Source organism: Vicugna pacos, chromosome 2 (genome assembly GCF_048564905.1).
Source record: "Vicugna pacos chromosome 2, VicPac4, whole genome shotgun sequence".
NCBI lineage: Eukaryota > Metazoa > Chordata > Mammalia > Artiodactyla > Camelidae > Vicugna > Vicugna pacos.
Window position 1 is genome coordinate 92,354,792 of NC_132988.1, and position 17,373 is coordinate 92,372,164.

General features: G+C 34.2%; 2 protein-coding genes across 13 annotated transcripts in view; one reads left to right on the top strand and one right to left on the bottom strand.

Moving 5' to 3' along the window:
• APBB2 (amyloid beta precursor protein binding family B member 2) overlaps positions 1-5,083 on the top strand; it is a 348,955-nt gene extending 343,872 nt beyond the window's left edge. For all 12 annotated transcript variants that reach the window (XM_072944835.1, XM_072944814.1, XM_072944831.1 and 9 more), the window contains one exon: positions 1,664-5,083. In XM_072944835.1, coding sequence (XP_072800936.1) covers positions 1,664-1,831 — 168 coding nt within the window. In that variant the 3' untranslated portion in view covers positions 1,832-5,083. The remainder of the gene's footprint in view (positions 1-1,663) is intronic.
• Positions 5,084-5,632: 549 nt separating this feature from the next.
• The window catches only part of NSUN7 (NOP2/Sun RNA methyltransferase family member 7), a 34,670-nt gene continuing 22,929 nt past the window's right edge, over positions 5,633-17,373 (bottom strand). The window contains exons 9-12 of the mRNA XM_072944883.1: positions 16,124-16,225; positions 14,451-14,568; positions 9,447-9,570; positions 5,633-8,941 (exon numbers count right to left, since the gene is read on the bottom strand). Of these exons, the coding sequence (XP_072800984.1) occupies positions 8,303-8,941; positions 9,447-9,570; positions 14,451-14,568; positions 16,124-16,225 (983 nt within the window). The 3' untranslated portion in view covers positions 5,633-8,302. The remainder of the gene's footprint in view (positions 8,942-9,446; positions 9,571-14,450; positions 14,569-16,123; positions 16,226-17,373) is intronic.

Here is a 17,373-nt window from a genome sequence, read left to right on the forward strand (position 1 = left end):
TCAGCCTTAATTATACATTTTAAATGCTGAGGACAATTAAATAATTAGCTTTATTACTGGTTACAGTTTGTTCTCATTCCCAGACTCATCTCCTCTCCTAGAAACAATTTTTACTCGTTTGCTTACTATTTTAATTATATCACAGCAACCAGCTGAAATGACTCAGCCAGTCCAGTGTCAGGCATACTGATAAAATCAAACCTTTCTTTACGCTCTGCAGCCAGCATTTCTAGCTCAGCGGCTTTCCTCTTGATTCAAATCTGCATGATTCTCCATCTGAAATATCTATGTATGAATTTAATATAATCTGAAATAATCTCTAGTGTTAACACATTCCTTTGAGTCTACTTAATTTTTAGGCATATTTTGCAGCTGTGTGGTATAGGCCCAGCTGAAAATATTTTGATGAAATTTAGAGTGAGACAGGGGTCCTCTTAATGAAATAATTTATCAGGCACAATTTTGATTCACTGGATGTAACTTAACCAACAGTAGAAACTCCCAGTTCAGCATACCACATTGCCATGCCTGTCCATTTGTCAGTCTGTGCTTTGGAAGTTTGTAGTTTGGTTGTGACGCAGACCCAGCAATGTATTTTACACACAGGAGACAAACTGGTCAATTTTTCGTACGATTGGGTTGAAAGGGGCTAATTTTGTGGCCTGTGGGCTATGACAGAGCGTTGTGACAGTCTTGCTGTAGGATAGTTTCTACTTCTCGGGGGAACATCAGTGTGTTTCACAGTTGTTTTAAGGAACTCATTCGTATTTAAGTAGGTTTTTAAAAATCAGCCATGGAATTATTTTAAAGTGCTTGGATTAGGGAAAAATGTTTGGTACATATTACCCTTTTAACCTAGTTTTGAAGAATTACGTATCTTTTCATTGATACCAAAGCAGGTGATTGGGTCATTATGTTTCTGAAGGGCAGAAACTGTCCGTGGCGCCAGTGCTAATGGATTTTTAAAAATTAATCCATTAAAACTTAGACTTGTAAATAAAATGTATCTTGAAATCTCAGTACATAGTTTTTTAAAATTAAAGCAGGAAATAGAAAAGGAAACAACATTTATGAATGCCTTCTGTGTTGGTGGGCCTATGTTAGGCATTCTGCAAGTGTTCCTTAATCCTAACACTCTTAAGGTCCCTGTTCTTCAGCCATTTTACAAATGAAGAAACTGAGGCTCAGAGAGGTGTAATAATTTGCCCGGCGTCATACAGTTCCCAAGTGGTAGAGCCTACATTCAAATTCTGCCCTTTCTACCATGCTGTCTCTCAATCAGCTGTGAGCACATACTTTATGTACTTGTCTCTGAGGAAAGATTTAATTAATAATATCTCTCCCAATCCTTTGTCTTTTCCTTATTAGCTCTTTGACTATGAAGTATATTAATCGCAGTCTATCAATATAGAGAACAAGCAGAGGGTGGAAATGGATGGGAGAAAAAGATAGCAAAAGCCAAAACAGCTTTGTCGAGCATAACGGTCTTTTAAGAGAATTTAAAATACTCCACATTAAGAAAAAAAAAATAGTAAACTCTTTTCAATTCATGTTTAGGAGCCAGATCATTAACCTTTGGGAGTAAATATACTGGTGATGAATTAAAATCACGTTAAACAAGAAGGGATATTAATGACCATAAAACTGTTCTGCCTTATTTCAGTTACGATACCAGAAGTGCTTGGTAGCCAGGCCACCTTCACAGAAAGTCCGACCACCTCCTCCGCCAGCAGACTCAGTGACCAGAAGAGTCACAACCAATGTAAAACGGGGGGTCTTGTCCCTCATTGACACTTTGAAACAGAAACGCCCTGTCACAGAAACGCCATAGCTGCATATGTGAAAGGATGCTGTGATATCTACTGGAGATTGAACAGCTACACTAAAGAGGAGAAACTGATCTCCGGCCTTCCGTTCAGTTGCTGATGCTTTGTCTTCGGAGAATTTATCCTTAACCAAACAGTGTTAGACAAGCATGTTCTCTCGTCTTGCCACCATCGTGTGATATGAAAAGAAGCATGACTAATTTTTTTTGCTGTCAGTAAGTTACATCATGAGCAGTGGAAGGTCTTTCTGATTGTAAATATCGTGACTGTCACGTAACTCCACACGCACACGGGGAAGGATGTGGCCACGCCCCTCCCAGTGAACTGATGCTGAGTGCTTGGAGTGAATGACGCCTGCGTTATTAGTTTCACTGTCTTCTTGACTGGATCTGTCACAAGCAACTTTTAAGTCCTACAGCACTTTGCCTTGTTTTCAACATTGGAGTAGACACTGCATAACAGATACCATTGAATTGCTGTAAAAATAGGATGACGAATTTTTGTTTTAGTTTTTCATAAAATTGAAACTTTGGTTGACAAAATTGGCTGTTGGCATCAGTATAGAAACCAACTGGCAGCTTTCCTTGACAAGCTCTTTGACACATGGACACCACCATTTCATGTCTACAGCTGTTTGTGGGATGTTGGGAAAAAAAACAAAAGTGAAGCTTCAAAATTGAAAAACTAAATTTCAGAAATTAAAATCAAACAAAAATAGCCTTTCTTTTCAGATGCTTTTCAAACTGATTATTAACAAAAAGAAAGAGATTGACAAAATCATAATGCATTTTGGGTGGGACCTATTTCAAACTTCTGCCTTATATTGTACAATGCAGCTAGAGAATTATAGTTCACTATGGCCATTCTCTACATAAAGAACATTAAAATGAAATAGTCCTCATAAGCCTTTCATCCTTAGTTTGATAATTAGCCGATATGCAATTTGGAGTTGAGGAAATGTCATTTATATTTTAGACCTCCACCACCACGTTATGTTGTTTCCCACCTCCTAAATAAATGTTCTGCTAGAATTCTGCATCTAGCTTAATCTTACCCGAATGCTTTTTGCCCAGAAAGCTGTCTGTCCATCATGTATTGTCCATGGCAACAAATTACACGAAATTGAGCCTTTCTGAATTTATGTATTTAATATTAAAATTTGTTGGACTCTAGATATATTTTTAAATTTATTTTTTTCCATTTATTTTCAAGATTAAAAAATTTCATATTGGAGCAAAATATACACGGGAACAATGGACTATTTAACAAGTCTTCCCCAAATAGCACTCTCCTGCTTCTCTGTCTATAGATGAGAAACTTAGCTGTAAAGATACACTTGTTGACACTTGTTTTAAAAAGAAGTTGCTAAGCTCAAAGCATTAGTTCTACTTACTTTTCAATGATGAAATTGTCATTTATAACATCCAGTTATAACAGTAACGCTTTGTTTATCTACTGTTGTGTACTTGTGAAAATGGTTTCCACATTCTTATCATCACAGTCGAGCCTTATACAGTAGAGAAGATACTAACATATTTGAGAAATAAAAAATATTATGAATTACCAAGAGGCTCAATCACTTAGCCTAAGATCTCACAGACGTTTGTGAGAAAACCAGGACTAGGACCCATGCTTCTCAACTCCCAGTTTTAAATCACACTGCTTCCACACCAGTCAGGAGGAATCTTTGCAGAATTACTCTGGGCATAGCCAATTATTGTCGGGCAATCTTAGGACTCCCTGTATAAGTAGGAAATATGTCCAAATTACTCACGCAGGTATTCATTATAAAACCATTGCCCTCTCTCAGTCCAGGAGTGTTTTCCTGCAGTGTGCCTCAAATGTGTTGTAAAGGACAGGATTCTACATGCATTACAGCCTGTCCAGCCCACGAGATTGTCCGGAGATGATGGTCCTGTGGTAGAGAGACTCCTAACTCCTGATACTTAGCCACCAGAGAACATGATGGAATGAGCAGGTGGCCTCCCACCTCTGTTCCCTCTCAGAATTCTGGAATGGTTTGCTAGCACCCTTGTGTTCTGACAAAAAAGATGCCACTCTAGAAATGAATTATACTTCTCACCAGCCTACATACTGTTCTTCTGAAGTAACCAATGATACCATGAGAAATTAGAAATTACTGCATTAAGAAAATCCTTACTTTGCCCTTTGAAAAGCTGTTCAACATTCAGTCATCATGATCTTTCATCTTGCTCTCCACAGTGAAACATTTTAGTGTGATAAGCTTCAAAATTCTGAACAAGTGATCCATTTTTGTATTGGGAATCTCTACCAGAACCCCATTCATTTTTTTAAGGCATACATTTGTTTTCAGGATCAAGAATACTGAGCTAGCTTTAAGTAGCAAACTGATTTATATATGCAATTATAGGATGCATTAAGATGAATGATAGCCTTTACATATTGAAAACTTTACTGCAGATATTTTGTTTTAAAAATAGCTTTGCATACTAAATGCAATTAATTTTGTAAAATTAATTATGTTAAACCGTATGTTCAGACACTTTCTGCCATGGCCAAAAAGTATGTATGAAAGTATGTGTGTATTTTCTGTGAAAGGATGCCAGTGTTTTACCTGATATTGTAGTGACACTTCGGTTATCTATGCATTCTTTGTATCTGTGATTTGGTAAACAGGCAGCCATGTTCACTATGCCTTGTATGTCTTATCATTTTTTTAATTAACCTGTTAAATACAGCTTAAAATATTTTTATTTTATTTATTCTATTTTTTACTGAAATATACTACATAATTGTGTTAATGTATTATCTTTACTGGATATTACCTGACAATGTATCCAGGTCTCAGTAATCTCAGTGAACTATACATTGCCTAAAAGGTGGTTTTGTAATGATTTGTAGTCACATTTTTATTGGAATATGTAGACGAAAAGGCCAAATACTTAAAGTTCCTTTTATTTTTTAAAAGCAGCTAGATAGACGCAGACTTGCCACCTCATCTACGTGCTCCTTGGCCACATCAAGGGCAATAGCCAACATGCCTATGGCTAAACACTTTACTTTGCAAACTTAAAGCACTGCTTGGTGCTTAGTTTTTATATCCTTCACAACACGTGTAAGCTCATCTAAGAGACAGACACATGTCCACATGCCCTTTGTTTCCACCTGGATATAGATCACCAATAGCTAACAAGGACCATTGTTTTTGTTTGTCTGTCTTACTGCATGAAGGGCCATCAGACCCATTTCCATTAAAATAAGTTTTTGGTGATAAACTGTTGGCACTGCTACTTTTTTTAAAAATTCCACTTTATGATTTTATGACAAACATTTGTACAATGATTGATTCTACACAAGGTCATTTACCAGAAGCACTAAATCCTTCCTCCTTTTCTTATATGATACACTTATTTTATAAGCATTGCAACACAAATTCAAGATTTCATAAGCAATGTGAGAAACATTTCCCTTACTGATATGAGCACAACCTAACTAGTAAAACCATTAGTTCTCTAGTTTGCCAGGCATAGTTAACCCAATACACAGCTACCATGTGTGTAAGGCAGCCAGTCACATGAAGTTTAATTTATTTCAGCTTCAGGGAGAAGATATGCTCCCCCTTTATCAGCCAGTGCACCCCCTGCCATCCAGGGCAGCTCGTTTATCCCAAAAGAACATTTGGTTTTGCTCTCTGCCCCTTTTGCTAGTGACCACTTTTACACATTTAAATGTAACATGTTGTGAGAATAAAATTAGCTGCATAAAACGTTTGGCTCATTTATCTGACATCTCAGTCATACGTATCCAGAAATAGAAATAAAAGCTTAGTGTCTCCACACCAGTCATTTTATTTTCAAATTATTCTTGCCTCAAATTAAAAATCATTTTAGTAAGTAAGGTTCTGCTAGCACCACCTGGTAAGGACTAGAAACAAACTTTAAATTTTGAATAATACATCACACTGCCCTTACTTGGTACTCAGGAAGGACAGCTGGCATTGTGAACAGAGAGGCCTATTCAGTCACCAACTTGACACTTGTACAAGTACTTTTTCTAATAGGAAAACAGTCTGTCTTTCCTTTAAGAACCTGGTATCAAAGAATGAAAAAGTTGTACAGGGATTAAATCCAAATGAAAGGTAACTAGAAAAACAAATCAGTTGAATCTGGTTTAGTTTAACTGTTAGCCATATGGAAGAAGACAAATAGAATTCAAGTTATGTACCCATTTTCTGTTCTTCTTGCATTTCCCCCAGTAATTTATCTGTTTTACTCTATCAAAGGCAGTTACTCTCAAGGAAAAAAATTTCATTTGGTTTCAGGTATTATATAATGGTAACTAATTATAGATAAAAGTCTGAATTTGCTATTGGAGTACCTAAATACCAGTAATGTCATTATTTTAGAATTTTGCAGCACTTTAAAAAGCTCAAGAAAGAAGAATAGTGCAATCAATATTCTCCATTAGAATCCTTGCATATTGTTTTTATCCAAAGTATTTTCCCTTTTACTCTACCAAAGTATGTAAATAATCACGTCCTTCTTAGAAGAGTCTCAAAGAAGAAAACTGTAGGCTTAATGAATGAGTGGTTTAATTCAAAATCTCCATATACTTATAAAGAGAAAAATAATTTACTGACAAGATTCATGTTATACTGAAAATAAGTGTTTAAAGTTGTGACATGACTTAAATCACATGCTGCTATAGAAATCAGAAAAATATTCTGAACTATTTCATAACAGTAATTAGTTTCTTTATAACTGATTACAGAAAATAAAAATCTCAGACCTGCTACTTTTGGACAATGGAATACTCTTCAGCCTGGGGCAGAGGGAAGACAGCAGGAAATGGACAAAAGATTCCTGAGATAAAATACCAGCTCTTTACTGAATAAAGTTCAGTTAAGCTGCACTAGCCTCCCGGAGATATGAGATACTCCAGGTCAGAGAGGGGGAATAAGAAAAAAAGTACTATAATTTTTAGAGCAAAGATTATACAGTTTCTTATTTTTGAAATCAGTAAATAAGCTAAGCATTTAAAACATTTCTGTGTTTTTTAAGACTCATAATATGAGAATTCTTTTGGGATTTAGAAATAAGAAGTCTGGTTCAATTATAAAAAGTCATGTTTCCTTTCTTCACTGACACATTTTACTGATAAATGTAAATCTTCAGTTAAAAAAATTTATTACTACTAAAACAAAGTTCACCATTTTTTATCCTTCAAGTGAGAAAATTATAGAATGTTAGAGCTGAAATAGACCTAAATATTCATCTTGAAGAGGATAAAATCCTATTAAAATCATGCCACCTGAATTGAAATTTATGAATTTACGTAACACAAGTCAACATAAAAGGTTCTGAAAACAGAACTTTAAATTCAAAGTTTATGAATGTGTCTATGAACATTTCTTCAAACAATAAAACTTATAGTTGTAACTTTTTAATGTTAATTTCTGTTGCCATGATGAAAAAGAGCCAATAGACCCAGAAATGATAATCATAACCAATTCTTGAAGGCAACTGATAATACAGTCAAGATGAATTGACTTAATATAATTAAAATAGTGCTACATGTATTTTAATTGCACATCCGAAATGATTTACCCAAGTTTAATTACTGTGTGCCATTTGAAATGACCATTTCACCTGATCTTTGAATAGAATCAGAAATTTGTAAAGATTTCTTCAAATACAGGTGTGTCACTTGTATTCAACAGTTTTGCCTCTTCCTCAGAATTACTATTTAGATGGAGGTTTGCTTACAGTCACTTTTTTACAACAATATTTGGCATAAACAGTCAGAAGGGAGCGCTTACGTTCAATCTGCCCCAGATCCTGGAAGCTCTTCCAATGAGAAACAGTCTTCACTCTGTGAAGAGACATTTGAACTGCCCACACCTGGAACCTTGGCACTTCCTGTTCTTCCTACTCAGACTCAACCTCAGTCACATCACAAAAGCTCATAATATCCCCTGTTTAAAGAATATTTTGATATTTAAGGGAAAAAAGTCAACCTTAATAGTGTTGAAATGTTAAACTACAGCTGACTAGATACGGAAGGGCACTGAAGTCAGTGTGAGAGCACCTTTTCCGTATCTATGCTTTCTAATAAACTGCCTCACAAATTGATTTCTAAAAGGGTATGTTATAAGGCACAGTGTTTCCCTTCAGGAAAACTTGTTGCAGCTTTCTTTTTAAACTAGTGTCTTAAGTCCCGACTGAAAATTAACAAGAGTGAGACACGGAGTCTACAGAAGGACAGTCTAAAGCAGACCAGCACCCAGCTGTTGAAATCTCTGAATTCTGCTTTGCTTAATTCACATACATTATTCTCATTTGTCTTAATTCTCTTGAAGGTAATAATCAGATTTAGAAGACACTAAGTGATCAAAAGAATGAGTACTTTGTGTAGGGATATCTAACCTTCAGAGAAATAGCAGACTTTGAAAAAAAATTCAACTACTCTTGACCCCTGTAAAACACACAAGACAGTCAAAGCCATGGTCGAGGACGTCTGGGGAGGGAGGAAGGTAAGTTATCTTTAGGCTTTTCCCCCCTTCTGGGTACTGATGGTGTGGAAAGATAGCCAGGCATGACAGTCTTGGGCCCAACCCAACGACAGTAAAACTGTTGAGTTGGTACGTGAGACCTGATCCCTTGGGAACTTGAAAATGGCAACATTACTGGAGGCAAAACAATCTCTATGGGTTTCAGTGCAATCATTCTATCTTCTGGGCGAGGTCTCACAAAGTTTGTCAGCCGTTCATAGGGTCTGGCAGGAGGTGTGTTCTTCATAAACGTAGGCGCTAAAGGATTGGTGGTGGGTTTGTTGGTTTTTCTGACCTGTGGGGAAGAACCCACTTGATTTGTATTTTTCTGTGGAAGAGATGTTTTTGTCGTTAATGCCTCTGACCGATTAGCATTTGCATTAGTTTCTCGACTCAGGAACTCAGCAATTTTCATTTGGACGCTGTTATTATCAGCAGTGGGAGCTTTTGGCAATGGTATTTTTGATTTTTTCTTCTTCTTTTCCCGTTTTGAAGGTTTACCCAACTCAATCCCATTCAGTAGACCCTTTGCTGCAGCGCGGGCCAAAACATCTTTCACAGACACTGTCTCAGATGGGTCCCGCTATAATTAAAGAAGCAGTTACTAAGTGTCAGAGTTAACTATTACTGTGTATATTATAAATATTTATCAGTGTTTCAGTAAAAATAGAAGAGTATCTTTATTATACTAAAAGAAATGTTTTTAGGCCTTAGTCTCTCTCTCTTTCTATATATATACACACACATATATATATATCTCCCATAATATATCCCATAAGCCTCAGGAAATGACTTTCTTAGTACTTAAACTGCCCCATTTGTGAACCTGATAGAAAAAAAAATTATAGAGCTTATTTGTTATCCATAGATAAACTAGGTACTTAGAGAAGTGGGAAAGACAGTGGGCAAGGGAAGAACACTCAGGAGAAGAATAAAAACAAAAACAGCGATTTTTGTCACACAGTAATAATTTTCCTGCCTTTTAGCTATTTATGAAATAAGCACACCATTTTTCTTAGGTTCCTCTTATGAGGCTTTGTTGTTTCTTAATTCCTAAGTATGACTTGGATTCATATTTTTTTCCTTACCTCCCTTGTTAGAACAGAAAGAAAACAACCATTGGTAATTTCAGATGGTTCCATTCTGAAAAATTTGTCAGTGGACAAATGTATTTCCTTCAAGGAGCACAGTGGAAGAACAGGAGGACTAAGCCTGCAACAGATAACAGCAAACAATTAATAGTTAGAATAGCTTATTTGCCAATCAAGGGAGACAGTCAGCTGCAACAAATTTTCTTTTATTATGTTTTACCAATTGTTTAAACAAAAATTCCAAATAAGAATAAAATGTTGAAGTAGTACAATACTATTATAAATTAAAAGCTCTATATTTCATGTTGCTAATAATTTATTACACTTCCCAAGTTTTCCATCTTTAAACAACTATGCCAAGGATAGCAACCTTTCAATATATTAAAAACTCTTCCCCAAGTCACTAACGTTTTTAAAAAAAAAAAAAGGCTTCCATTATCAAAACAGGTAAATACGTATAGTAATCACAAAGGTACAATCCAAAATTCCGTTATTTCCTCATGTCAAAATACAAAAAGTATGACTTCCTTCTTTTGGTTACTTTTTGCACAATTACAATATAAAAATGCTCCTATGACTACATTATTCTTCTCAGTCACTTTGTGAATACTAACAGATGAGTTAGGAAGTATTCAAGAAAGTACATAATATACTTCAATAAAAAATTAAATAAATTAAAAATAAAAAAAGAAAGTACGTAACAAAGAAAAGACTTTGTGTCAGAAACATAAAAATCTCTAATCACTAATATGTTTAAAATAAAATTTTGGTTCTTATATTTAATATTTCTCATTCAACAGTAAAGGGTTCATTCATAAATAATAAATAATTCTTATATTACCACGCTTTTAAAATTAAAACATTTTATCAAATCACTAAATACTTTTCCATATAAATTAAAATATCAGGAACTCTTATTAAATTTGTATATTATCTTCTGAAATTTAACACTTTAAAATTTATATTTATTCACTCATTATTTGCCTACTATGTGCAAAGCACATAAATATTAATTCTCTTATACAGTTTACAATTTAGTTGGAAAAACTGTTACATAATAATATGAAGAAGACGAAATAAGAATGCTGAGCCAAGTAGAGACAAAATTATGTAGGAGTACAGAATACGGTGCAGGTAACTCTGGCAATGGGAGATAGAAAATAAGAAGACTTCACAGAGGAAGTAGCATCAGTGCTGTGTCTTGAAAAATAAGTAGGTATCCAATAAGGCAAAGAAGGGTGATTTCTAGACAGAAAGAAGAATATGAACAAAAGCGCAAGTGTTATGAAGATCTATGTTCAGGGAACGGCAAGCATTTCCATGTGGCTGAGGCAGAGAGTAAGTCAGGGGATGCAGAGGTCACTTAGGATGTGGGCAGACACACTTGACCTCAAATGACATGACAAAGAGTGGTAAATAGTGGTGCTTAATAAAATGTTTATGCTGAACTAAGCTGAAATATAATAGCTGTGCAGGTTCTAAAGGCAAGAGAGCTAATCACTCTGCTTACCAACCTTATAACTAACAAACTGAATTTCTGAGGCTTATTCATGTATGTTCTCTACACAAATAGAAATCATCAAAAAAACTATTCACTTATATATGAGGTAAAGAATACATTCTGAAAATAATTGTTTCTTACTAATGTGGAACATAATTAGTTTCAGAATGTAAATATGAATGTTGGGATTTTTGTCAATTTGATACATTTCTAGCACCTAGAAGAGTGCCTGGTATATAGTAGGTATTCAACAAATATTTATTTAATAGACTATGATATATTCTATACATGCTATTTTTTCTAATGATAATAATAATCCACAATCAATACTGGTTAAGTTAATTTACAGAAATTGACTCTGCATTAAAAAAGTATTTCCAAACCCCAACTTATAGCTCATTTCTTTGAATAATAAGTTAATATTCAAGTCTCACTCATAACTGACTTAGAGAATGACACTGGGGATTTTTTTGAGTTGGTGATATTTAAAGAGATTTTTGGATTCACAGTTGATCCTGGAATGGGTGAAGACTTGAAGATGTTGGAATGAGGTGAGTGTATTTTGCACATGAAACAGACATATTAGGGGGTCAGACACATGGACGTTCTCCAAGATATCTAACATGCTAGGCCACAAAACAAGCCTGGGTAAATTTAAGAAAACTGAAATCATATCAAGTATCTTTTCTGACCACAATGCTGAGACTAGAAATCAACTATTAAGAAAAAACTGTGAAGAACACAAACGTGTGGAGATTAAACAATATGCTACTAAACACCCAGGATGTTACTGAAGAAATCGAAAAGGAAATCAAAAGAATACCTAAAGACAAGTGAGAGTGAAAACACAGTGATCCAAAACCTATGGGAAGCAGCAAAAGCAGTTCTAAGAGGGAAGTTTATAGCAATACAAGCTTACCTTAGGAAACAAGAAAAATCTCAAACAACCTAACCTTACACCTAAAGCAACTAGAGAAAGAAGAACAAACAAAACCCAAAGTTAGTAGAAGGAAAGAAATCATAAAGGTTAGAGCAAAAATAAATGAAATAGAGATTAAAAAAATAGAAAAGATCAATGAAACAAAAAGCTGGCTGTCTGGAAAGATAAGCAAATCTGATAAACCTTAAGCCAGACTCATCAAGAAAAAGAGAGAGCCCAAATCAATAAAATAAGAAATGAAAAATGAGAAGTCACAACCAACATGACAGAAATACAAAGGATCATCAGAGATTACTACAAACATCTATATGCTAATAAAATGGACAACCTGAAGAAATGGACAAATTCTTAGAAAGCCACAGTCTCCCAAGACAAAACCAGGAAGAAATAGAAAGCATGAACAGGCCAATGACCAGTACTGAAATTGAATCAGTAATTTTAAATCTCAAAAAAAACGAAAGTTCAGGGCCAGATGGCTTCACCAAATATTTAGAAAAGAGCTAACTCCTATCCTTCTGAAACTATTCCAAAAAAATTGCAGAGGAACAAAAACTTCTGAACTCATTCCATGAGGCCACCATCACCCTGATACCAAAACCAAACAAAGATATCACAAAAAAAGAAAATTAGAGGCCAATACCACTGATGAACATAGATGCAAAATCCTCAACAAAATACTAGGAAACTGAATCCAACAATGCATTAAAAGGATCATACACCATGGTCAAGGCACATGAAAAAATGCTCAATATAGTTAATTTTCAGAGAAATTCAAGTCAAACTACAATGAGATATCACCTCACACCAGTCAGAATGGCCATCATTAAAAAGTCCACAAACAATAAATGCTGGAGAGGGTGAGGAGAAAAGGGAACCCTCCTACGGTATTGGTGGGAATGTAGTTTGGTGCAGCCAGTATGGAAAACAGTATGGAGATTTCCTTAAAAACTAAAAATAGATTTACCATATGATCCAGCAATCCCACTCCTGGGAATATAGCTGGAGGAAGCTCTAATTTGAAAAGATACATGCACCCTAATGTTCATAGCAGCACTACTTACAACAGCCAAGACATGGAAACAACCTAAGTGCCCACTGAAAGATGACTTGCTTGAGATGAGGTAGTGTATATATACAATGGAATATTATTCAGCCATAAAAAAGAATGAAATATTGCCATCTGCAGCAACATGAATGGACCTAGAAAATACTATACTTAGTGAAGTAAGTAAGAGAAAAACAAATACTATATGATATATGTGGAATCTAAAAAATAATACAAATGAATCTATATACAAAACAGAAACAGACTCACAGACATAGAAAAACAAACTCATGGTTACCAAAGGGGAAAGAGGGTGGGGAGGTATGAATCAGGAATATGGGATTAATTAAAATAGATAAGCAACAAAGATTTACTGTATAGCACAGGGAACTATATTCAATACCTTGTAACAACCTATAATGGAAAAAAATCTGAAAAAAAAAATACATACATAACTGAATCACTTTGCTATACATCTGAAACTAATATGATATTATAAATCAATTATAAATTAGCAATAAAGAAAAAATCCAATAAAATAAAATACTTTGATGTTCCTCTATTTCTGCCATATTACATTTTTAGACACCTTATCCCTGGGGGACAAATCAAGCCATCCACACTGATGAATTTGGTTATATTACCTGCAATAATTCTCTTTGCCACTAGATGGGATTTAGCTAACTGTGTTGAGAAGCTTGCAGAAATAAGGTTGGCTGTTAGCTACCAAAAATAGTAACTAAATAAGGAAGTGAAGAAAGAAGGGAAATATAAGTGTGATTAACATGTCCACTTGTGAATCCACAAAAAAAAAATGTAAGATTAAAAAGAGGGAGCAAACTATATACACATTAAGATCCTACTATAAGAATTACAGGAATAGTTCAGCTCAAAAGAAATAAGTCAAAAATAGGAGGAGACATTTTTATCTAAGAATATGTGATGCCAGTCTGCTGGCATCACATGTTCCTAGACTTACTCCTTATCTTGATGTCCACAGTTCAGATGAAGTATTACTGTCCTTCTTCCTGCCCTTAGTTTATGACAGTATTTTACCGAGAAGCTATTATAGTTATTTGGGCTATTTTATCTCAGTCCCTGTGGGTGCCAAAAGCTAAAAGGGTCTACGAAACATATGTTTTCAGATAAAAAGCATCCAATTTTCTCTCTACTTTCTAAGGCTATTTTATACTCTTATTTTTCTTCTACTGAAGCATAGATGTATCTAAAACTCAGGGTGTAAAGTTTAGACTCAATTTATCCAGAAATCAATCAAGTCAAAGCCCAAATGCGTTTAGCCTTATTTAACAATAACAAGAATCTTTTAGTGTACAAGAGAATGCTCCTGCCAAGTCATTGTAAAGACTAAAGAATCTAAAGTTTTAAGAAGTTAAGCTATTTGGTCATATTAAAGTCTAACAAAAAGGAAGTGAAATGTCTTCTACTTCTAACTTAGAAATCATAACTTTCAAAAATATTTGGTTGAGTTGTTTAGAAGAATCTTTCCTTTCTTACCTATAAGGTTGTACTTTAATCCCATGGTCTTGAAATTCCAGTGCTTTCTTAACAACAGCTTCATTTTCTTCTGGATAAACTGAGCATGTGCAGTAAACAATTGCTTGAGCTCTAGTAACTATATTTAAAGAAGACGGAATTAATATAATAACCCCATTAACAATCCTAAACAAATCTGCTATGCTTTCAAACATCAGTTTATGCTAATACCACATGGTTTTGATAGGAATGATTTCTATAGACGCTTCCTTGGCTCCCCTTTAAAGCATGGGTTGCTTAGTAATGCAGCCTGTGCGAATAATTAAAATAAATCTAACTGGATTGTATGGAAATTGAAAATCCAATCCATGTGACCAATCTAATTACAAACACAAACAAATACATTCTACAGATTACCATAAACTTGGTATTTTCAGCCATTTTTCCACAAGCCATAACTAGTTAAAAAGGACTCTAGAAACACACAAGACTTAGATGAGAATCCCAATTCTGTTACTGCTACATGAACCTAGGAAAATTAATTAAACTCTCCAACTCTTCAACTGTAAAATGAAGTAATATTGCTACCTGCAACTGACCCACTTACTCACACTTACCAAACACCTACTATGTGCTAGGCACTGTTCTAGCCATTTGGGATACACAGACCAAAAAAAAAAAAAAAAAAAAAAGCCCCAGGGGCCTATTTTCTGTTTCATTTGACATGATAAGCGATAAATAGGAAAATTACATAGTATTAGAAGGTGAAAAAAGCTATGAAGAAGAACAAAGCAGATCTGGAGGACAGTTAGTTTCCAAAGGCGGTACTATAATTTTAAACAGATTAATCAGAGAAAGAATTTTTAAAATGTATTATCTGCCAACTTCCTAACCTTCCAACCAACTCATTTCATAGATCATATACATACTATAATATTGAAATTAATGTTTATTAGTAGCATCAATCAAAAGAGCAGACCACCTCTGTGTTTTCTGTTTTGCCTTATTTCTATTTCATGTATGCTATACCTTTAGGTATTAAATTATCTATACCCTATACTTACCCTCGAGACTTTGAAGGTCAGGATTTATCTGCACTCATATCCCTAACATCCAGCCTAATGCCTGACTCACAGTAGGCATTTGATAAACATGCACTGAACTGATAAATGTTTATGTAATTTCTCAGAGAATTCTAGATTTCCATATCCATGTGTGGAAGAGCAGTGACACCCAAAATCTAAATGGTAGGCTACAGATAGGCTTTATCTGTAATTGGATCTCTCTATTTTCTTTTTAATACTAAGAGAAATAAGAGTTTGATTAAAATTTGGATTGTAGAAGAGTTGTTAGGGGCAGGTACAATGACAATTGAAACATTATATCAAGTAAGAAAACAAAGAAAAGAAATAGAGAAAATGAAACTGCCCAACAATAAATGTACATAATTATTTCACTTCAGCATTAAGAAACTGTTCATTGTTCTTGCTAACCTCTTAAAAATGATAGTAAAGCATATAGTTTTAAGACTTAAATTGGTAAAAACAAATTGACATTTGAAGGCACTAAGACTGAGTGTTCTGGAAAATTCACTCATGGTTCACACATCATTGCCCAATTATAATAGATAAATTAAGTATTAATGTTTCTCAGATTTACAACATATTTTCAGGTTGCACTGATAACAAACTTACATTTCATTGCATGTGTTAGCTGTTCATACTGCTGTTGAGCAAGAACATGAAGTTTATCTTCTGATGTGCCTCCTTGGGAGAAATCTTTAAGTAAACCTGTATCTAAAAGCAAATAAATGCTTTTAAATATATCACTATTAGATGTCTTTCATATATTGCTATTGTCACATTATTTAATTTTCAAACATTTTCCCTATTAATGAGAGTTTTCATGGAAAATATTTATAAAACTAAATAGTATTATAAAAATGCTGACTTAAATTTTTTCAAAATGAATTGATAAAGGTAATTTTGCTTAGTTTCAATATTAGTTTTCCTTTTTTCTCCAGGTTCTCATGAGATAGTTGTCCAACTAGCCAAAATTAAGTCATTTAGGTACAGAAGTAGAATGCAGTCCGTCTGGAGACTACTAGAGGGAAAAAAGATTTATTTTCCAAGGTAGAAACTGATGGGCTATAGTCAGATCTGAGTAAGAAAGAACACAAAAGGATACAGTTAAAAACATTAACTTACTAAAAGAAATTTTGGAAGAAAAAACTTCAGGGAAGTAAACGTGGATCCTCATAATAGATAAAGAAACAATAGATCAAGAAATTTGTACAGTAATTTTTTAAATTTCCAAAACTATTTTTAACATATTTCTTCATAATATTAACTAAGATATCAAAAACTACTTTATGTAGATTATTTTATTCAGCAATCCTGTGAAGCATTATCATCCCTTTTAACATTGAGAGAACTATTCAAGCATACACACATTAAACAGCTTGTCTAAGGTTACATAGCTTCTAGTTTAGAGCCAGGTTCTAGCTCAGAAATCTGACCAGAGTCCAAACTTCTAACCTCTGTTTTATTCTCCTCTCAGTAATTTCCTGGAATGTGGGAGCCAATTATTTATACCATATATTTGACTGTTCCGCATCCAAGTTATATCACTAAAGGTTAATTAAACTCCATTTCTTCCCAATTTAGTTTTATACTTCACATTTTTCTAAATCTATTCACTACTTTTTAAAGGACTATTTATACATTATTATACTCTAAAACTGTATCAGTTTGCGTTTTTCATTCCATTTAAAAATAAGTCCAAGTTGTTAGCAAAGACCAACTTCATATATTCCTCAAACATGATTTTTATGATAAGCATTCTAAAAATGGTTGCAATATTTTTCAATGTTAAAATGGTTTTCAAACTAATTCATGATTTTTCATGAATCTAAGTCTTTTAGTTTCATCCCCACTAGATTTAT